At 39.2% G+C, this 23,467-nt stretch overlaps 1 protein-coding gene across 1 annotated transcript in view; it reads right to left on the bottom strand.

Annotated features, from left to right (window-relative positions):
• The window catches only part of TECRL (trans-2,3-enoyl-CoA reductase like), a 1,178,878-nt gene that overhangs the window by 280,589 nt on the left and 874,822 nt on the right, over nucleotides 1-23,467 (bottom strand). The window contains exon 10 of the mRNA XM_053700120.1: nucleotides 3,215-3,257. Within this exon, the coding sequence (XP_053556095.1) occupies nucleotides 3,215-3,257 (43 nt within the window). The remainder of the gene's footprint in view (nucleotides 1-3,214; nucleotides 3,258-23,467) is intronic.

Here is a 23,467-nt window from a genome sequence, read left to right as displayed (position 1 = left end):
ATCCACCTTTAAATACATTGTGCTAAATTGTGATTGGATAAAACAATTATCCTGGGCGGTTTCTAAGAACACACCTATTATACAGATACACCAATATAAAGTATTATTCATATATGTTTAATAAACAATAATAAGTAATGTAAACATTATACAATTGCTTTTGCTCAGATGAACTCCCGGTTGGGACTAACAGTTGACTTATAGCCTGAATATTATAGTTCTAGACTTTACACTTTTGTTATCTTTTTTATCTCAATTTCAAAGTCTGCCAAAATATCCTTATCATTTTTTATTGCCCTAAGCTATTCTATCTAGGCTTTTAAGTCCCTTTTTAAACTTTTAGAAAATTGAGTCAATAAAAAAACTGAAAAATCTGCACAAATATGCAAAGACTTACAAAAAACTTTTTTTGCATAAAATACTTCCCTTGTCCCTTTGCTGGAGACTAATGTTGCCAAACATTATCCAATTAAATTAATAAATAAATAAATAAACTTATACATGTGCTCCAAATATACTTCATTTAAATTCCAAATCTCAATTTTAATTTTCAGTTTCCGAATTTAAATTCAATTTCAAGCCGTACTCAGGGGATGCCCTTGGACACACAGACCCAAGAATCTTTATTCCCAAAAATTGATTATATCGAATTCTGAATTCAGACCTGTGGGGATTCTAGTCCTGAGTCTGTGTATCCAAAAGGCCTCCCTTTTGGCTAGGAGTTTGTCTCTCTCAAACTCCTAGCCAAAAGGGAGGCCTTTTGGATACACAGACTCAGGACTAGAATCCCCACAGGTCTGAATTCAGAATTCGATATAATCAATTTTTGGGAATAAAGATTGAATTGAGATCTGTTGACTTTGGAGGCCTTTGTAGTACAGTGAGCTCATTGTCATGTTCAAGAAACCAGTTTTCCAGGATTTGGTTTGCAGATCTGGTACAGATGTCCTTGTGCCCACCTTGGAGACTTCCTCTATCAAGGGATCTTCTTTCTTGAGGCCCTTTGTTTTATCAAAATCTTAAAACTATGAATATGATAGCATGTTGATTTGAACCCTTAAAGGGACAGTGTAGTAAAAAATGAACACAATATTTTGATCAAGAATAATGTATATATATATATATAAAGTGCCATTGACACTCATAAAACTTTTGCAGGTAAAGGAGTATAAAACTTCCTGTTCTGGTATTGCTTATAGCAGTTTTGTGTCAATAATTTACCTACCGCACACAGCTTGTTCATTGGCTACAGCCCCTAGTCAGTGACTGATAACATAGCTAGGTTTATACAGTGAAGAAAAAAAAAAGTATTTGCCGGTCCCAATGCCCTCCTAGCTCGGCAGATATTATTCAACCTGCTTCACGGGCTATGTGAATAATAAATCGGGTGTTACAGAGACATTGGCAGATGCAATCTACACTCACTGCTCTCTTAAATTATGTGCAGAGTTTATAGGGTTAAGTTCACTGAGCTGCCAGCCTTGGCTTCTTCAATCACCAATATTCCAAGCTGATATTGTTTGGTGGCGCCGGTCCCAGCAGATTGATTACAGCGACACACCTCTCTGATGTACCTCAAGAAACAAGTACAGATGATGGTGCAATAGCGTCTGACACTGAGCCTGCTTTAAAAAAGAAAGTACTGCAAGCAGGTGTGAATTCAGAACAATTTATTGAGGACCCTCATCGTGTAAATCATCAATTCACTTTAATAAAAATCTCATTAAAATCAGCTGCACCGAAGCTCCCTAAAGCTTCATAAATTTCTCCCATAGAGCTTGTCATTTTAACTCTAGCAATGCTGTAATGCATTAGAACATTTCAATTTAAAACTATAATTGCCATTACATTTTTTTTTTTACAAACCCCATAGTAGCTCCTAAATACTGAAAATACCAAACAACTGGGACAGAATGAAAAAAATTGAAAGACAAGACAGTGTGGTACAAGTATGTTCAGTGTAAATTATAAAAGGTTATGAAAAATATAGGACAATTAGAGATTGGGTAGAAAACAGTATATTTAGAAATTCATACTTTTTATAAAAAGCTTTAAGGGATATAAAACCCAAGAATTTTCTTTTGTGATTCAGATAGAGCAGACAATTTTTTAAAAAAGTTTCCATTTACTTTTTTTTTATCAAATTTATTTAGTTCCCATTAGACGTGTGCATTTGTCAGCTTCATTCAGTGACCTTCAGCTCTATTTAGAGTTGGATTTATTCTTGTGAAAGTTTAACACACTAAGATCTAGATTTGCAAAGATCTTAGTGTGTTGAATATTCACTGCCGGCTCAAGATTTTGTGCTGACTGGGTCGGAGAATGCAATGATGCCCACCCCTCCCCCGACTAGTAACATTACTGATTAGCATATCAACCCTACTAACCTGGCCGCGGACCTTACTAAGCCTGCCTACCTGCATGCAACCAATGCTTGCGCAATAAGTGGAAAGGAAGTTAGGGAAGAGATGCATTTTGTCTCACCTTGAATGTAGCACCTGACCTGTTATGTGTTTTTGTGCATAATAAGGTTATGCTGCTGGGAGCCTGTGACTTCCCCTACTGAGACAGAGAACAGGAGGGGTCTGACAGTTAATAACTCAGTCACTGAAGTACTGCCCCTTGTCAAGTGCTGCCTGGGTCCATTGGACCCACTTGGTCCCATGGTTGAGCCGGCCCTGTGAATATTCACAAGAATTAATCTGGCTACCAAAAAAACCAAAGGCTGGGAGCGGCTGATGAATGCACACGTCTAATAGCAACTAAATAAATTTGATTAAAAAAAAGTAAATTGGAATTATTTAAAATGGTATGCTCTTGTCTGAATAACAAAATAAAATTCTTCTGTCTGGTGGTCTGGTGTCTGGCAGGGTAAATTGATAACATTCTTGCATGCACATTTACGCTTTTGAGCTTATGTCCCTGCTTTTCAACAAACGATACCAAGAGAATGAAGAATTTAATAATAGCGGTAAAAAGAAAGTTGTTTAAAATTGCATGCTCTATCTGAATCATGAAAGAAAATGGGTTTCATGTCCCTTTAAGTATTTTCGTATGCTTCAATTTATTAGCAGTTTTTTGAGCTCACAGATTTTCTAATTATCTGTAGGTGCTACACATGAATACACTGCTTAAAAAAAAGATTTGTGTCTTTCAGAGTAATTTAAGTAACTTTGTAAGAAAAGAATGAGAGACAAACCTTGGCACCGTTGACGGACTAGGGCCACATTGATGTAATGATTCCCAGCTTCACAAATCTAGAAGATAATTTCAAAAAGCATATTTTATAAATGCAATTAAATATTTGCAAAGTGTCTGTCAAGCATTAGAGGCATATTTTTTTTTATTTAAGTTAATATACTTTTGAACATCATGCTAAAAATATTCTCTTTCATAAACACTTAAAAGAGAAATAGTTTAAAATATGCATAACTGACTTAAAGGGATAATGTGTTGTAAATTTTCTCACTTTAATGTGCCCCCCCCCCCGCAATGATCTATTTTACCAGCTGTAATATATTAAATTGTTTACAAATAGCTTGTTTAACTTTGTTTTGTTGTTTGAAAACATAATTTATGCTTACCTGATAAATTTATTTCTCTTGTGGTGTATCCAGTCCACGGATCATCCATTACTTGTGGGATATTCTCCTTCCCAACAGGAAGCTGCAAGAGGATCACCCACAGCAGAGCTGTCTATATAGCTCCTCCCCTAACTGCTACTACCAGTCATTCGACCAAAGACAAGCAAGAGAAAGGAGAAACTATAGGGTGCAGTGGTGACTGTAGTTTAAAAATAAAAAACACCTGCCTTAAAATGACAGGGCGGGCCGTGGACTGGATACACCACAAGAGAAATAAATTTATCAGGTAAGCATAAATTATGTTTTCTCTTGTAAGGTGTATCCAGTCCACGGATCATCCATTTCTTGTGGGATACCAATACCAATGCTATAGGACACGGATGAAGGGAGGGACAAGGCAGGGGCTTAAACGGAAGGCATCACTGCCTGCAAGACCTTTCTCCCAAAAATAGCCTCCGAAGAAGCAAAAGTATCAAATTTATAGAACTTTGAAAACGTATGAAGCGAAGACCAAGTCGCCGCCTTATAAATCTGTTCAACAGAAGCCTCATTTTTAAAAGCCCATGTGGAAGCTACCGCTCTAGTAGAATGAGCTGTAATCCTTTCAGGAGGCTGCTGGCCAGCAGTCTCATAAGCTAAGCGTATTATACTCCTTAGCCAAAAAGAAAGAGAGGTTCCTTCTTTGAAGAAGGATTAGGACACAGTGACGGTACAACAATCTCCTGATTGATATTTTTATTAGATACCACCTTAGGTAAAAAAACAGGTTTGGTACCCTTGAAGAACCTTAAGAACTAAATTTAAACTCCAAGGCGGAGCAACAGGTTTAAACACAGGCTGGAACCTCAGCCAGACGTTTGTGCAAAAGAATAGACAGAGCAGAAATCTGTCCTTTTAAGGAACTAGCTGACAAACCCTTCTCCAATCCTTCTTGGAGAAAAGATAATATCCTAGGAATCCTGACCTTACTCCATGAGTAACCCTTGGATTCACACCAATGAAGATATTTACACCATATCTTATGATAGATTTTCCTGGTGACAGGCTTTTGCGCCTGTATTAAGGTATCAATGACCGACTCGGAGAAACCACGCTTTGATAAAATCAAGCGTTCAATCTCCAAGCAGTCAGCCTCAGAGAAATTAGATTTGGATGGTTGAATGGACCCTGAAGTAGAAGGTCCTGCCTCAGAGGCAGAGTCCATGGTGGAAAGGATGACATGTCCACCAGATCTGCATACCAAGTCCTGCGTGGCCACGCAGGTGCTATCAAAATTACCGATGCTCTCTCCTGTTTGATCTTGGCAATCAGACGAGGGAGCAGAGGAAACGGTGGAAACACATAAGCCAGGTTGAAGGACCAAGGCGCTGCTAGAGCATCTATCAGCGCTGCCTTGGGATCCCTGGACCTGGATCCGTAGCAAGGAAGCTTGGCGTTCTGGCGAGACGCCATGAGATCCAGTTCTGGTTTGCCCCAACGTTGAATCAACTGTGCAAACACCTCCGGATGGAGCTCCCACTCCCCCGGATGAAAAGTCTGACGACTTAGAAAATCTGCCTCCCAGTTCTCTACTCCTGGGATATGGATAGCTGATAGATGGCAAGAGTGAATCTCTGCCCATTGAATTATCTTTAAAACCTCCAACATCGCTAGGGAACTCCTTGTTCCCCCTTGGTGGTTGATGTAAGCTACAGTCGTGATGTTGTCCGACTGAAATCTGATGTACCTCACTGCCGCTAGCTGAGGCCAAGCCTGAAGAGCAGTGAATATCGCTCTTAGTTCCAGAATGTTTATTGGAAGGAGTGCCTCCTCCTGAGTCCACGACCCCTGAGCCTTCAGAGAGTTCCAGACTGCACCCCAGCCCAGAAGGCTGGCATCTGTTGTTACTATTGTCCAATCTGGCCTGCAGAAGGTCATACCTTTGGACAGATGGACCCGAGATAGCCACCAGAGAAGAGAATCCCTGGTCTCTTGATCCAGATTTAGTAGAGGGGACAAATCTGTGTAATCCCCATTCCACTGACTGAGCATGCAGAGTTGCAGCGGTCTGAGATGTAGGCAGGCAAACGGAACTATGTCCATTGCCGCTACCATTAAGCTGATTACTTCCATACACTGAGCCACCGAAGGGCGAGAAGTATAATAAAGAACACGGCAGGAATTTAGAAGTTTTGACAACCTGTCCTCTGTCAGGTAAATCCTCATTTCTACAGAATCTATCAGGACCCAGGAAGGAAACTCTTGTGAGAGGGGATAGAGAACTCTTCTTTTCGTTCACTTTCCACCCATGAGACCTCAGGAATGCCAGAACAATGTCCGTATGGGACTTGGCAATTTGGAAATTCAACGCCTGTATCAGAATGTCATCTAAGTAAGGGGCTACTGCTATGCCCCGCGTCCTTAGGGCCACCAGAAGTGACCCCAGAACCTTCGTAAAGATTCTTGGTGCCGTAGCTAACCCAAAGGGAAGAGCCACAAACTGGTAATGCCTGTCTAGGAAGGCGAACCTGAGAAACCGATGATGATCTTTGTGTATCGGAATGTGAAGATAAGCATCCTTTATATCCACGGTAGTCATGTATTGACCCTCCTGGATCATAGGTAGGATGGTTAGAATAGTCTCCATCTTGAACAATGGGACCCTGAGAAATTTGTTTAGGATCTTGAGATCTAAGATTGGTCTGAAGTTTCCCTCTTTCTTGGGAACCACAAAGAGATTTGAATAGAAGCCTTGCCCCTGTTCCTCCTTTGGAACTGGGTGGATCACTACCATAACTAGGAGGTCTTGAACACAATGTAAGAATGCCTCTCTCTTTATCTGGTCTGCAGATAATTGTGAGAGGTGAAATCTTCCTTTTGGGGAAGAAGCTTTGAAGTCCAGAAGATATCCCTGGGACACAATTTCCAACACCCAGGGATCCCAATGGAGTTTCTACCTGTAAGGCCTCTTCCAGAGACTCAAACCAGAAGGCCGCAGCAGCAGTGACCGGGGCAATGCATGCAAGAGGCTGGAGAATAAAACCTTGTTGAATAAACATTTTCTTAAGTTAACCCTCTAACTTTTTATTCATTGGATCTAGGAAAGCACAACTGTCCTCGACGGGAATAGTTGTACGCTTAGCTAGGGTAGAAACTGCTCCCTCCACCTTAGGGACCGTTTGCCATAAGTCCAGTGTAGCGGCATCTATTGGAAACATTTTCTTAAAAATAAGAGGGGGAGAGAACGGTACACCTGGTCTATCCCATTCCTTAGTAATAATTTCTGAAAACCTTTTAGGTATTGGAAAAACATCAGTGTAAACAGGCACTGCATAGTATTTATCCAATCTACACAATTTCTCTGGCACTATAATGGTGTCACAGTCATCCAGAGTAGCTAAAACCTCCCTGAGCAACACGCGGAGGTGTTCAAGCTTAAATTTAAATGTAGACATATCAGAATCAGGTTGAAGCATCTTCCCTGAGTCAGAAAAATCACCCACAGAAAGAAGCTCTCCTGCCTCAGCTTCTGCATATTGTGAGGGGATATCAGACATAGCTACTAAAGCGTCAGAGAGCTCTGTATTTTTTCTAGTCCCAGAGCTGTCTTGCTTTCCTTGTAACCCTGGTAGTTTGGACAATACCGCTGTAAGGGTATGATCCATAACTGCCGCCATGTCTTGTAAAATAAATGCCATGGGCGCGCTAGATGTACTTGGCGCCACTTGAGCGGGAGTCAAAGGTTCTGACACGTGGGGCGAGTTAGTCGGCATAACTTCCCCCTTGTCAATTTCCTCTGGTGATAAATCTTTTAAAGACAGAATATGATCTTTATAACTTAAAGTAAAATCAGTACATTTGGTACACATTCTAAGAGGGGGTTCTACAATGGCTTCTAAACATAATGAACAAGGAGTTTCCTCTATGTCAGACATGTTTAAACAGACTAGCAATGAGACCAGCAAGCTTGGAAAACACTTTGATAAATGTAAACAAGCAAAAAATAAAAACGGTTCTGTGCCTTTTAGAGAAACAAATTTTGTCAGAAATTGAAAAACAGTGATAAAAAGCAGTAAATCTTACGAAATTTTTACAGTGTGTATAATAGACTAACAGAGCATTGCACCCACTTGCTCTGCTGTGGCCATACCTGCCCATACAACAACTTTTGAAGGCACAAAAACCCTTTGTAGAGGTCCTAAGTGTTCAGGGGACTCCTTCAGGGAAGCTGGAAGTCTCAAGCTGCAAAAACTACTGCACGATTTAGGCCTGAAATTAGGCCCCTCCCAACCTGTACTCACAGTGAGAGGGCCATAAAAAACTATCCCTAGGCAAAATCTAGCCAGCCATGTGGAAAAACTGGGCCCCAATAAAGTTTTATCACCAATATATAGAAAAAAACGTTTAAACACTTCCAGCAAACGTTATCTTATTTTCAGTAATGTGAGAAAGTAATAAGAATATTACCTTTTACAGCAAGCATGATACTAGTCGTTATTAAATCACTGTAATCAGGCTTACCTTAAATAAATCCGGTATTAATATCATTTTCTAGCATATTCATTTCTCTAGAAAAATGTAAACTGCACATACCTCATAGCAGGAGACCCTGCATGCCATTCCCCCAGCTGAAGTTACCTCATCTCTTCAGTTATGTGTGAGAACAGCAATGAATCTTAGTTACAACCTGCTAAGATCAAAAACCACAGGCAGACTCTTCTTCAACTTTCTGTCTGAGGCTAAAACAGTACAACTCCGGTACCATTTGAAAATAATAAACTTTTAATTGAAGATAAACTACATAAATTTACCACATCTCTCTAGCTACTTCCTGTCTTGTCGAGAGCTGCAAGAGAATGACTGGTAGTGGCAGTTAGGGGAGGAGCTATATAGACAGCTCTGCTGTGGGTGATCCTCTTGCAGCTTCCTGTTGGGAAGGAGAATATCCCACAAGTAATGGATGATCCGTGGACTGGATACACCTTACAAGAGAAATAGCTGCATTTGCCTGGTAAAACTGCCATCTATACTGAAAATATGAATACTGGGCAACAGTCCAGTGTCATGGCACAGTGTGTGCTTAGCAACAATTGCCTTGTTGTTTGTGTATTTTGACAAGCGTCATGTTATTTTGCTGCGCCATCTCATTAGTTTTGGAGCCATATTGCACCATTTTTGGCACTATATCACATCTACTTTCGCAGCACTCTGGAATCCAGTTTTGTACTTCCTTTGCCTCTAGTAAGTTGCAAACTCCTACCTATTAACTGAACTTTCTCTTCATCATAGATTTGTACTTTATTGCCCACAAGTTGCATCCTTTTTGTAGTCACATCCTGGGTCTCGTTCAGCTGGATCCTTACCTAGGCAGACACTAACCTCACTACTGCAGTATTACACCCAGTAAGGCATGAGAGAGATAAATACTAAAATGTTCATTTTCAATTGCTCTCTCTAAGGGTCTGGTGATCAATAACTCGCTGGCATGATGATTAGTCCAATATATACAACGTAAATTAAAGTGATAATTCCATGTTAAGATTTGACATTCAAATGCTAACAACTTTCGGACAGATGAATGGATTAGGGCATTAGGGAGTTTTCTTTTTTTGCAAATTTGCTAATTTTTAATAAAAAGGTTCATAATTAATTGATATGTCAAAAAAGCAACAACTTTTTTTTCCAAAAGGAAAAAGTAATTAGTGTTTGCTGCATGGAATTTACCAGAGAGATAGCTCTCAGTCGCAAACTCTGCACCCCCAGTAGTTAAGCCCCTGAAATGACTTATCAGGAGTGTAGATAGCGCGAGACAAAATGCCTCACTACAACTTTGCAATTTTCACTCAGTTTTTTGGGGGGCTTTTCATGCTTGTGTATTAAAGTGCTAATGGACTTAGTAAAACCTTTATAAATTAGATTTAATCTTTAACCCCTTAAGGACTGGGCATTTCAGACTAAAACTTCCCCAAAAGACAAGAGCATTTTTAGCATTTTTGCCATCACTCCATTTAAACAGAAATAAAGGCTTGTTTTTTTTCTATTTACCTATCAATACTATATATATTTTTAGTAGACAACCCAAAGTATTGATCTAGGTCCATTGTGGTATACTGTATTTCATGCCACCATTTCACCACCAAATGCGATCAAATAAAAAAAATCGTTAATTTTTTCACAAACTTTAGGTTTCTCACTAAAATTATTTACATACTGATTGTGCAATTATGGCACAAATGTTTGTAAAAGCTTCTCTGGGATCCCCTTTGTTCAGAAATAGCAGACATATATTGTTTTGCCATTGCTTTTTGGTAATTAGAAGGCTGCTAATTGCAGCTGCACACCACACTTTTATTATTCCCAGTAGTGAAGGGGTTAATCAGTTTAGCTTTAGTGTAGAGATTACTTTCCCACCCCCTGAGCCCTACCTGATCCCTCACAAACCGCTCTCTTCCCTCCCCACCCCCCACTGGTCACCTCCATCTTAAATACTGGCAGTCTTCCAGTATGCAGTTTTAGACCTTTTTAATTTAATTAGTTTTATTATTATTATTTTTTAAAGTGTAGGATTACCCCTTTACCTTCCCACCTCCCTGATCCTTCCCAAAAATGCTCTCGAACTCTCCCCCCTCTAACTATTTTCCGGCATCTTAGGTACTGGCAGCTGTCTGTTTTCTATTATTTTTCTTTATTATGGCATAATAATAAAAAATTCTGTATTGTAGCTGCCCCCCTCATTTACCCCCCCCCCCCTCAGCAATCTTTTTCCCTACCCTCTATCCCGCCCTCTCTACTCTAGGACCCTCTATTCCGCCTCTATATAAATAAACTTTTCCAATGAATAATTTACACATCAGTTAAATTATATTGGCAATGTCCGTCAGTCCTTCAAGGAGTCCAAATTCATCTTTTTTTTCCTTATTTTTCCTCATACAGAAGTGAACTGAACACAATGTTTTAGGAAAATATATATTTTTCCTTATTTTATTAGAATACAAACCTTCGGGTCCAGTAATTCTATAAACTGAGACATGGGCTGATGTGTCTCCAGTATATTTCTGTGCACAATCTTATTGGTACAAATAGAAATACTGTTTGGTATGTCACTTTGCATTTCTCACGAGTCTCTAGAAATGTCTTTATATTAGGTGGTTATACAGAAAATGCATGAAGCCTGGTTAGAGTGAAATAGGAAAAATGTTATTCATAACTTACAATAGAAGCTTTATTTTTAATGGGGTTTTTTTTCTACTTTTATAAATAAAGGAACATTTCCTTGTGTGCATTTTATTTGAAAATATAAGTACATCGTGTTCAGTTCATGGTTTAATATATTTCCATCTATTTTCAGCTATGTATGACATATGCAGATTTATATTTTTTCATTATTGCAGGGCCTTCAGCTGGCTTTGACTGAAGTTTAAATATTAAGCCTGTCATGTTTCATGAAGATTTGTGAAGAAATACAAGCTTTTGTCTTATAAAACAAAGACAGAGGCATTATATTTGTTGGGAATGCAGTAGAGATTGCCATTTTAGCCTTGTGGTGCCTAATATTTCTTTATTTTATTTATCCCTATGGGATCTCTAACAGTCTATTTGTTTTCTCCCTTACTTTGTGTGAGTGATTTATGTTCTTAAGATTTTTTTTTTCAAGTCATAGTAGGGAGTTACTGTCCACTTCATGGTGAATCAGTACAGTATAGTACAAGAACACATTTTACGCTCCATATACAATCAACACCACCTTTGGAAGAAATTCCAGTCTCAGCAGCAACATCAGCTTGTTTTAAATAGTTGTGGAAGTAAAAATTTAAAGAGGAATGATAGCCAAATTTTTAAGCACTTAAAAGTGATGTAGCAAAGCTATCAATTTTGACTAAAAATTATTACCTGAACATCTCTATGTAAAAAAAAAAAAGATATTTTACCTCAAAATTTAGCCACACTCCATTGTAAAGGGGTATTAAGCAGCCAATCAGGATGCTCGTCCCGGGACTTGCCAAGGAGTGTGCGTCTGGCATGTGCAGGTACAGCCATGTTATTTCCCTCCTCTGTTTAAAGAGACATTGTAAACTAGATTTTTCTTGGCATAAATGTTTTGTAGATGATCCATTTATATAGCCCATCTGGTAGTGTTTTTATAAAAATGTATAGTTTTGATTACTTTTTTAAGAACATTGTGCTGATTTTCAGACTCCTAACCAAGCCCCACAGTACCAGATATATACGCGCGTTTACAGACTCCTGCAGGCTCCTGTTTATGTTATCTGTCTTTTCATATGCAGGGAAGGGGGGGAGGTTGAAATTATCTGCTCTTTTTGTTTACCCAGACCCTTTCACTGGGTGTTCCAGCTAACCTCATCAACGTGCTAAACTGGGAGCTTCTAAGTAAGTACTGGATTTTTAGATCAGTATCTGTGCATATTCTTCTTTATAGCAGTGGAGGCTCCTCTATATGTTCACAGTCGCACGTGAACCCCCATGAGAGCCCTGACCCCTGCTGAGAGGAAAAAACACAAAACAAAAAAAACCTACTTTTTGGCTAAATAAATATAATTTTTCCAATAACACCACTATTGGAAAATTATATTTAATCAACCCAAAATGTTGCAGTCAAATTTTAAACTTTTTTTACTTGGAGAGTGGGACTTTTATTACATGGCTTAACCTTAAATGCCTATACTTCTATCTATCGCACGTGCGATACATAGAAGTATAGGCTTCAAGCCCAGAGCACTTATTTCTTAGTGCTAGTAGCGCCGCCCCCAACCCAGCTCCTATATCTTCCTAACCGCACAGATTTAGCTGTGCGGCAGGAGCCATGTGATGTCAGTGTCACAGTGAGGGGAGGAGGAGCTTGGTCGGCGGCGCAAAACCAGGGGCGTAACTTCCACGATTGCAAAGGTCTGCCACTTGTGGGGGGCCCATCAGCACTGCTCCCTTTAAAATGGCTCGCCTCAAAGCTCCAACAATGTTGTAAGGTAGGTGTTGATTTAGTTTAAAAAAATTTTAATAGTGGCCAGCGGGGGTGCTGCAGCAGGGGCCACATACAGCAATTGTAACAGCCTGCGCGGGCTTCTGTAGAGAGGGCAGTGCACTGGTGCAGTAGTAATTGCCAAATCTGTGAGTGGCCACTCTGAAATTATTTCAAGCTGGGGGTCCATCTCAGAGTCTTACTAGGCATGTTGCTGACATGATCGCTTGTTAGAAAAAAACTTCTCTGCTGCTGCCTGCCGTTAACAAACCTAACAAGGTGGGAGCCTCATTTTAGTTTACTTAAAAATGTTGTAAGCTGTCGCCTGTCAGCTTATCTGTTAAGATTCATGTTCTAAAGTCTCCGGCAGTTTGCAGGAGACGTTTCACATTTGCTAAGCTATTAGTTTAGACTGGTCTGCAGACTGCCAGGATATTTTACACAGACAGGCTAAGTAAGACTGTACTGACAAATGGACTTGTTTTAGTAGCGTTAAACAGATTAACGATCTCATGGGTCTCCTCTCAGCTTTACTGAAAGGAGACACATGAAGTTGTTAATCTGTTATCTGACCCAACCTATGAACTCTGCTTTTTTTAAAAAATACAACTGACATGCTGACCCCTTCTTTTGCCTCACACTGGTTCTATAAAATGTCAGAAATGACCTGCAAATAACAATATTGTATGCATTGTCTGTTTGTCTCAGTGATATTCCCCTCTCCAACTCACCACATAATCCCATATCAATAAATGTTTTTACAATCAATAAAGGAAAACAATGTTTGCACAATAGCTAAGAACACTGAAAGGAACAGTGAGGGAAGATACTAAATGCTTCTATATTTGTGAGTTTTTATGTTTGTGTGTGTGTGAGAGAAAAAGAGGAGAGAGAGAGAGAAAAAGAGGAGAGAGAGAAAAAGAGAGGAGAGAGAGAGAAAAAGAGGAGAGAGAGAGAAAAAGAGGAGAGAGAGAGATAAAGAGGAGAGAGAGAGAGAAAAAGAGGAGAGAGAGAGAGAAAAAGAGGAGAGAGAGAGAGAAAAAAAGAGGAGAGAGAGAGAGAAAAAGAGGAGAGAGAGAGAAAAAGAGGAGAGAGAGAGAAAAAGAGGAGAGAGAGAGAGAGAGAAAAAGAGGAGAGAGAGAGAGAGAGAGAAAAAGAGGAGAGAGAGAGAGAGAGAGAGAGAAAAAGAGGAGAGAGAGAGAGAGAAAAAGAGGAGAGAGAGAGAGAAAAAGAGGAGAGAGAGAGAGAAAAAGAGGAGAGAGAGAGAGAAAAAGAGGAGAGAGAGAGAGAGAGAAAAAGAGGAGAGAGAGAGAGAGAGAGAGAGAGAGAGAGAGAGAGAGAGAGAGAGAGAGAGAGAGAGAGAGAGAGAGAGAGAGAGAGAGAAAGGAGAGAGATAGAGAAAAACAGGAGAGAGAGAAAAAGAGGAGAGAGAGAGAGAGAGAGAGAGAGAAAGAGGAGAGAGAGAGAGAGAAAAAGAGGAGAGAGAGAAAAAGAGGAGAGAGAGAGAGAGAGAGAAAAAAAGAGGAGAGAGAGAGAGAAAAAGAGGAGAGAGAGAGAGAAAAAGAGGAGAGATGGTGTTTAACCCCAGTTCATGTACTGTGAACCCCCATTTGAATAACCCACGAGCCGCCACTGCTTTATAGTAGTGTCTATTACATACAGTTATATGAAAATTGGTGTATACTGTCTACCTCTCCACCCCTGCTCTCTCTCCCTCTGTCCTTTCTCATGTCAGCGACTGCTTATCTGGTATTTCTTCCTGGATGACCTCTCACCACCTAAAGATTAGCATGTCCAAGACTAAGCTCCTCCTTATCCCCCCCTCAAGCTCTACACTGACTTCTGACTTCTCTATCCCTGTTGACGGCATCCCCATTTCCCCATCGCCTCAAGTCCGCTGCCTCGGAGCCACACTTGACTCAAATCTATCCTTCGTCCCCCATATCCAATCGCTTTCTACATCCTGCCGCAACCATCTACACAATATTTCCAAAATTCGCCCTTTTCTGAGCGCTGACACCACAAAGCAAATAATCCACTCCCTTGTTATTTCCCGACTTGACTACTGCAATAACCTACTCGCTGGCCTTCCTCTTTCCCGCCTCTCCCCCCTTCAATCCATCCTAAATGCCTTTGCCAGGCTAATCCACCTTTCCCGTCGATCTGTATCTGCTGCACCTCTCTGCGAGTCCCTTCATTGGCTCCCCATTCACAGCAGAATTAAATTCAGAATTCTCACCCTTACATACAAAGCTCTCATCAACGCTGCTCCTCTCTACCTATCCTCTCTAATACACAAGTATGCTCCAGCCCGTCCACTAAGATCCAACAATGACCTGCTCCTTGCATCCGCAACTATCACCTCCTCTCATGCTAGACTGCAGGACTTCTGTCGTGCAGCACCTACCCTCTGGAACACTCTCCCTCATGCTGTCAGGCTTTGCCCTAATCTTTCTTCCTTTAAATGTTCCCTGAAGACTTTTCTGTTCAGGGAAGCCTACCACCCAACTCAATAATAAATTAATTTCACTTACCTAACATTTCCCTCATCTAACTCTGTATTAACATCTTTCTCAATCTTGCAGTCCTCACCTCCTGTTTCTCAACCTCCTACCCTTCTAGATTGTAAGTTCCCACGGGAATAGGGCCCTCAATTCCTCCTGTATGTGTTTGTAAATTTTGTCCTTTCTCTTACAAGTCTTGTATTGTTTTATTTAAATGAATTGTATCCATGGACAGCGCTGCGGAATATGTTGGTGCTTCATAAATAAAGTATAATAATAATAATAAGTTTACTATGAAATCTCATGTGATCCCAGTAAAGTGTGACATAAGCACTGATGAAGTTGACTGGTTGCAGATGACCGTAGTTGAAGAAAAGGAGGATATATTCACGATGCACTTGTAAACTGAAGAATTTTTGAGCTACAATATCTTCTTTTTTTACATAGAGATGTTAATGTGATCTTTTCTTATCAGCTAGTTTTTACTGTTATGCAGTAATCAGTGTTTTCCCCAGGACTTTCTTAATCGGTGCCCCACCCGGCTGATTTTACGGACAACCCCACTAAAATTTTAACCAATGTTAAACTATAATTAGCTACTATTAAAATGTTTCACTATTTATTGCACAAATTATTAATAAATAAATATATGTTAAATTAAGCAATTATTTTGTGCTTTAGATAGCATAAACTGCTATAATATTAATAATATGTATTACACTGCCCTGCACTTTATAATGCAACACACATCAGAAGAGGTAGGACGCCGCTTCAAGCTCCAGGATAATCAAAAAGCTAGGTAAACTTCCACCAGCCCAACACCTTCCAAACAGAATACAGCCTGGCGCAGACGTGCGCTGTCACAAATCAAACCAGTGCGCATCCAATAGGGGGAGGCTGAGCAAGCCGTGAAGACCAGGAAGTGATGAATAGGACAGCACTCTGGATTTTAAAGCTTAAAAACTATTTTATGTAAATTCTTTAAAATATGCACTCACATGACTAAGTGCCGCAGGGCACGAAACACGTCAGGAGCCTCTCCTCCAACCATGCTTGTGTATTTTTTGTGAGTATATATTTTAAAGAATTTAAATAAAATAGTTTTTAAGCTTTAAAACCCGGAGTGCCGTCCTATTCATCACTTCTTACTTTATAATGCCACCCAACTAACAACATTTTCTGTGAAGAACAGTGGGTATTATGTCCCTTCAAAGTTTCATGATATAAATAGAGCACTGGTTTTCAAACCTGTCTGTAGGCCTCCCCAATAGGCCATATTTTCAGGATTACCTTGGATGAGAGCAGCTAAAATTACCATGGTTACTAATCGGCTGATTAGTTCACCTGTACTCCAGTTCAGATATCCTCATAATGTGGCCGGTTAGTGAGGCCTGAGGAGAGATTTGAAAACCAGTGAAATAGAGTATAAAATTTAAAGAATAAGATAAATTGTTCAATTACTTCTATTACCAAATTAACCTATTCCTCTTGAGTACCATATGTAGAACATTGTTCCAGTGGTGTTTTTAGCTTTTGTGCTGCCCTATGCATTGGCAACATCTGCTGCCCCACACTCCTCAAGCCCAACTATATTAGCTCACTTTTGTCTCATATATTTGCCATAAAAAGAGGTCAGTGACACATTGAGGGGTCATGAACCCCTTTAATAGACAGCCAGGGATTTGTAATAACGTGAGAAAATAAAATATTTGGAAAATAAAGAACTGGTAAAACACCATGCCAAAGGATCCCCCCTTTAACATGTTTTGCCTCCACTAAATTCTGCTTAGTTGGCCTTGGCCAAAATAGCTGTCGCAGTAACTGCTGCCATGCAGAGCTTAAAGGGACATTAAAAACAAACATTTTCTTTCATTTCATTCAGATAGAGCATGCAATTTTAAACGATTTCCTAATTTACTTCTATTATCTAATTTGCTTCATTCTCTTGATATTCTTTGCTGAAAAGCATATCTAGATAGGCTCAGTAGCTGCTGATTGGTCGCTATCTGAATCATGAAATACATTTTTGGGGTTTAATGTCCATTTAAGACAAGCTCTCATTAGAGAAATCTAAGCTTTAATTCAGGATACCAAGAAAAGGAGGTAAATCTGAAGTACACTGGGTTGTTTTTTTGTATTCTCTAAATGCAGAGTTTATCAACCGCGGTCCTCAACTACCCCAAACTCACCAGGTTTTCTTTATAGCTGAGCTGAACCAGTGCACAGGTGAAGTAATCAGCTGATCAGTAACCATGGTTACTAACCTGTTCTAACCCATCAGCTGATAATTTCACCTATGCACTGGTTCAGCTATAATAAAAACCTGGCCTGTTGGGGGACTTGAGGACCGCGGTTGAGAAACAATGCTCTAAATCATGAAAGTATATATTTTTTCCTTGCATGTCCTTTTCATTAAGAATATATTTTGTATAATATTATTTAGATACAGAGTAAGATTTCATAGAAAAAACAACATTGAGTAAGGCTTTATGTTTTTATAATTACTGAGCATAAGGTCTCTCCTTTCCCTTAATCCTATATTAGTAGCTATCAAAACTAATAATAATATAATAATAATAATTTGCGATTTATATAGCGCTTTTCTCCCTGTGAGACTCAAAGCACTTTACAAATATACCAACATAAGACATAAAAGTTAGGAGTTTCTGAAGGTCAGATAGGCGGACTGAATGCCTGATGGAAGAGGTGGGTCTTTAGCTTTTTTTTAAAAGTCTGTAAGGACGGTGCCTCTCTGATTGCGCACAGTAAAGAGTTCCAGAAAGTAGGGGCAGCGTGGCAGAATGCTCTGAAGCCTGAGTTTGTCCTTATTCTTGGCACTGAGAGGAGGGATGTGTTGGCTGACCTAAGTGAACGGGATGGGATGTAGGGTGTCAGGAGCTCTTTCAGGTGCTGTGGGCCTTGGTTGTTTAAGGCTTTGAAGGTCAGCAGGCCAATTTTAAAATATGTTCGCCATTTAATTGGAAGCCAATGCAGGGAGTGGAGAACAGGTGTTATGTGGCAGGAGCGAGTTTGATTGGTCAATAGTCTGGCTGCTGCGTTTTGTACTGTCTGAAGGCGATGGAGTTCTTTTTTTGGGAGGCCCAAGTAAAGTGCATTGCAGTAATCTAGCCTAGAAGATACAAATGCATGGATTAATGTTGGCATATCATCCGGGGGAATTAAGTGTTGTATCCTGGCTATGTTTTTCAGATGAAAGTAGGCAGATTTTATTACGGAGGAAATCTGCTGTTTAAAAGATAGTCCAGCGTCAATCAGCACTCCGAGGTTTCATACCTGTGCTGAACTAACGAGTTCAGAACCTCCAAGCTCCAGGCCAGTTGGGTGATCGTGAGATATTTTTGATGCCCGTAAGTGGCAAGAGTCCATGAGCTAGTGACGTATGGTATATACATTCCTGCCAGGAGAGGGCAAAGTTTCCCAAACCTCAAAAATGCCTATAGATACACCTCCCGCCTCACTCATACCTTCGTTTTACAAATTGTGCCTCTCATGGAGGTGATGAAGCAAGTTATATTTGTAGTTGTATTTTCAGTTTATAATAGTCATGCACTTACACTGACATCAGAAACATTGCTTCCTGGTTGTTTTTTGTTGATCAATAAGGCATGTCCTTTTAAAAAATATATAATAATGTCTTATGATGTGTTTGGATAACCAGTTCCTGTATAGGATACTATATTCATAGTTCAACAGTATGTGCTGACTGTATTTTTTACATTTAAATCATTTCTACTTGTGTATATATAAGGGGAGAATGACTGCATCCTTTATTAAATCATTTTCTCATGCACAACTTTATTGATTGCAAAGACTGGTTTGATTTTTTTTTGACGTTAAGATGACAAATAACAGTCCTATTAGATTAGTTTGGGACATGGAAGGAATAATGATTACTTTGATATTCTTTTCCAGCTTATCAAAATTTCTGTGCTAAAACATCACATTCAAGCTAGAGTTATTTTTTCCTCGTTTTCTAAGCCATTCCAGTCTATTAAAGGGACATTTTCAAATATACTTATTTTATCTATTTTTTTTAGTTTTCTTGTTATTCTTTGTTGAAAAGCAGGATGGTAAGCTAAGGAGTGTTAACTATATGACAGCAGTTTTGCTACATTGTTATACATTAGCAAGAGCACTATATGGCAGCACAATTCCCTGTCATGTAGTGCGTCAGAAATGTGCACACTACCTATCTACATATCTCTTTAACAAAGAATAACATAAGAACGATGCAAATTTGATAATAGAAGTAAATTGGGAACTTTTTTTAAAATTGTTTTCTCTATCTTAATCATGAAAAAAAAAAAAATTGGGTTTCATGTCCCTTTAAATTAGCGTATTAGATAAATAGAAAATATTGGCACTGTGACATAAATATATATTTAGGAATAAAGGATATACTAATCCCTGGTGCTAGCCCTTAATAATATATCGTGAAATGTGAGGAAAAGGGAAGGTGGGACAAGAAGGGGTTAAATAGCACTCATTCCTATTCACATGGTAATATTGTTGAAAAATATTCAACTATCAGGAGTAAAGTTGTTTACTAAAAAACATTTTTGTTAACCACTCTTTTTAACCCCTTAATGACCGGACCCTTTTTCAATTTTCTTACCCTTAATGACAATGGCTATTTTTACATTTCTGCTGTGTTTGTGTTTAGCTGTAATTTTCCTCTTACTCATTTACTGTACCCACACATATTATATACCGTTTTTCTCGCCATTAAATGTACTTTCTAAAGATACCATTAGTTTCTAAATGTTGTCCTGAGTTTAGAAATACCCAATGTTTACATGTTCTTTGCTTTTTTTGCAAGTTATAGGGCAAAAAATACAAGTAGCACTTTGCTATTTCCAAACCACTTTTTTTTTTCAAAATGAGCGCTAGTTACATTGGGACACTGATATCTTTCAGGAATCCCTGAATATCCCTTGACATGTATATATTTTTATTTAGAAGACATCCCAAAGTATTGATCTAGGCCCATTTTGGTATATTTCATGCCACCATTTCACCACCAAATGCGATCAAATAAAAAAAACTGTTGACTTTTTCACAATGTTTTTCACAAACTTTAGGTTTCTTGCTGAATTTATTTACAAAGAACTTGTGCAATTATGGCATAAATGGTTGTAAATGCTTCTCTGGGATCCCCTTTGTTCAGAAATAGCAGACAATATATGGCTTTGGCGTTGCTTTTTGGTAATTAGAAGGCCGCTAAATGCCGCTGCACACCACACGTGTATTATGCCCAGCAGTGAAGGGGTTAACTAGCGAGCTTGTAGGGAGCTTTTAGGTTTAATTTGAGCTTTAGTGTAGTGTAGTAGACAACCCAAATTATTGATCTAGGCCCATTTTGGTATATTTCATGCCACCATTTCACCGCCAAATACGATCAAATAAAAAAAAAAAAACCTTAAATTTATCACAATTTTAGGTTTCTTACTGAAATTATTTACAAACAGCTTGTGCAATTATGGCACAAATGGTTGTAAATGCTTCTCTGGGATCCCCTTTGTTCAGAAATAGCAGACATATATGACTTTGGCGTTGCTTTTTGGTAATAATAAGGCCGTTAAATGCTGCTGCGCACCACACTTGTAATATGCCCAGCAGTTAAGGGGTTAATTAGGAAGCTTGTGGGGTTAATTTTTAGCTTTAGTGTAGAGATCAGCCTCCCACCTGACACATCCCACCCCCTGATCCCCCCCTGACCTCCCTCAAACAGCTCTCTTCCCTCCCCCACCTCACAATTGTCACCGCCATCTTAAGTACTGGCAGAAAGTCTGCCAGTACTGAAATAAAAATCATTTATTATTAAAAAAAAAATTTCATACAGTCTGCAGTCTGCATCCCCCCTTACCCCACAACCTCCCTGATCCCCCCCCCCATACATCTCTCTAACCCTCCCCCTCTACCTGTTTGCCGCCATCTTGGGTACTGGCAGCTGTCTGACAGTACCCAATTTGCCCCCCAAAATAGTTTTTGTTTCACTTTTTTATATGAAAAATGTGTTTTCTGTAGTGTAGCTCCCCCTCCCAGATCTCTTACTAAACAATGGAGATCCCCCTGCATCTGCATTGGTTATTTTTATTTTTTTTGTCTTCCTGCATATTTTGCGTACGCGCACCCGCCCCCCCGTCCGCAACCGCAGAAAATAACATAATGGCTCGGGATTACAGAAATAAGGAGCCTATAGCCTAATGGTCCTCCCAGAAGCTGCTCCCACCCACCAACAAATGTGTGATCGTCAGAAGCCGATGCAGAGAGGGCCACAGAGTGGCCCTTTCTGCATTGGTTGGTAAAATAAGGGATTGCAGTGATGCCTCAATATTGAGGCATCACTACAATCCCTTGTAAGCAGCTAGAAGCGATCATGATCGCTTCCAGTGCTTCTAACAACAGAGGACGTACCAAGTACGTCAATTGTCATTAAGGGGAGTTTTTCTATGACGTACCTGGTACGTCCTCTGTCATTAAGGGGTTAAATTTAAAATGTAATAAACATTACAAAAATGGAATAAACCATGGTATATCTATTAGGCTCCACAATATCAAACAATGCAGCACACAGAGAAAGAAAACGCAGCTTACCCACCCCCCTGTATTCCTGGCCGATAACTTGATACTTCGGCTTCAGGTGACAGGGATGACAAGTTGTCAGTCTGCATACACATTGAGAAAGGCCACAACTCGGCCGAAACGCGTTTGTGTGATTGTGTGAATGTGTTGGTTTTAAAATTAAGTATATCATTATTCCACCTCAGTAGTGTTTATTTTGCAGCGGGTTAGGATCGTAGTTCTGGCCATCCCTGTCACCTGAAGCCGAAGTATCCAGTAATTTGTAAAGTTTATTACATTTTAAATTTAAAAAGAGTGGTTAATAAAAACGTTTTTTAGTAAACAACTTTACTCCTAACCCTTTAAATTAGCCACCATTGGTATGAGTAAAACCACTCAAATTACATAAAATGAATTTATATAAACAAACAATAACTTTTCATAACAGGTTGTTCAGGCTGTTCAAAAATTTTTTTTACAGACCTTCACTAAAATAAAAGATAAATAACCAAAACTAAAAATTCCATATCCCTTTAACTAAACAAACTAATAAACGAATATCAAAATGTATTATTAAGTTAATTTTGTTTCTCAGTGTCATTGATAGGGAAAACTGAATTAATTAACTAATTTTCATATATGTTCATTAGTGATGTTGCGAACAGTTCGCCGGAGAACAGTTCCCGGCGAACATAGCTTGTTCACGTTCGCCGCGGCGGGCAAACATATGCGATGTTCGATCCGCCCCCTATTCGTCATCATTGAGGAAACTTTGACCCTGTATCTCACAGCCTGCAGACACATTTGAGCCAATCAGCAGCAGACACTCCCTCACAGACCCTGCCAGCTCCTGGGCAGCAGCCATTTTAGATTCATTACGATCTTGCATTGTTAGTGAGAGGAGGTTTAGTGATGCTGCTGCTGATATTATAGGGAAAAGCTAGTGTATTTAGTGTCCACTACAGTCCTGAAGGACTCATCTAATCTCTGCTGTAAGGACAGCACCCCAAAAAGCCCTTTTTAGGGCTAGAACTTCAGCCCAAAAAGCCCTTTTTAGGGCTAGAACTTCAGTCGTTTTTTTTTTATTATTTGTAATTTTATTTGCATTTGCCTGGCTGTCAGCCTATGTGTGAGGCTCACAGCATATACTGTGATTAGTGCCACCACTGATATCTGCTTAACATTAGTGTAATTTTTTTTTAAAAAAAACTTTTAAATCATTTTGCTAGTGTAATCTAATTTAATTTTCTATCAGGCCTGTGTGTCAGGCTCACACAGCATATACTGTAGTTAATTGCTCTGTGCCAGCCACCACTCATATCTGCTTAACATTAGTGTAAATTTTTTTTAAAAAACTTTTAAATCATTTTGCTAGTGTAATCTAATTTAATTTTCTATCAGGCCTGTGTGTCAGGCTCACACAGCATATACTGTGGTTAATTGTTCTGTGCCAGCCACCACTCATATCTGCTTAACATTAGTGTAAATTTAAAAAAACAACTTTTAAATAATTTTGCTAGTGTAATCTAATTTCATTGTCTATCAGGCCTGTGTCTCAGGCTCACACAGCATATACTGTGGTTAATTGCTCTGTGCCACCACTGATATCTGCTTAACAATCATTCGTGTAAATTAAAAAAAAACAAAAAACTTTTAAATCATTTTGCTAGTGTAATCTAATTTCATTTTCTATCAGGCCTGTGTGTCAGGCTCACACAGCATATACTGTGGTAAATTGCTCTGTGCCACCACTGATATCTGGTGTAACATTAGTGTAAAATTAAAAAAAAAAAAATTTTACATAATTTTGCTAGTGTAATCTAATTTCATTTTCAATCAGG

Source organism: Bombina bombina, chromosome 2 (genome assembly GCF_027579735.1).
Source record: "Bombina bombina isolate aBomBom1 chromosome 2, aBomBom1.pri, whole genome shotgun sequence".
NCBI lineage: Eukaryota > Metazoa > Chordata > Amphibia > Anura > Bombinatoridae > Bombina > Bombina bombina.
This window is presented reverse-complemented; position numbering and strand designations above follow the sequence as displayed.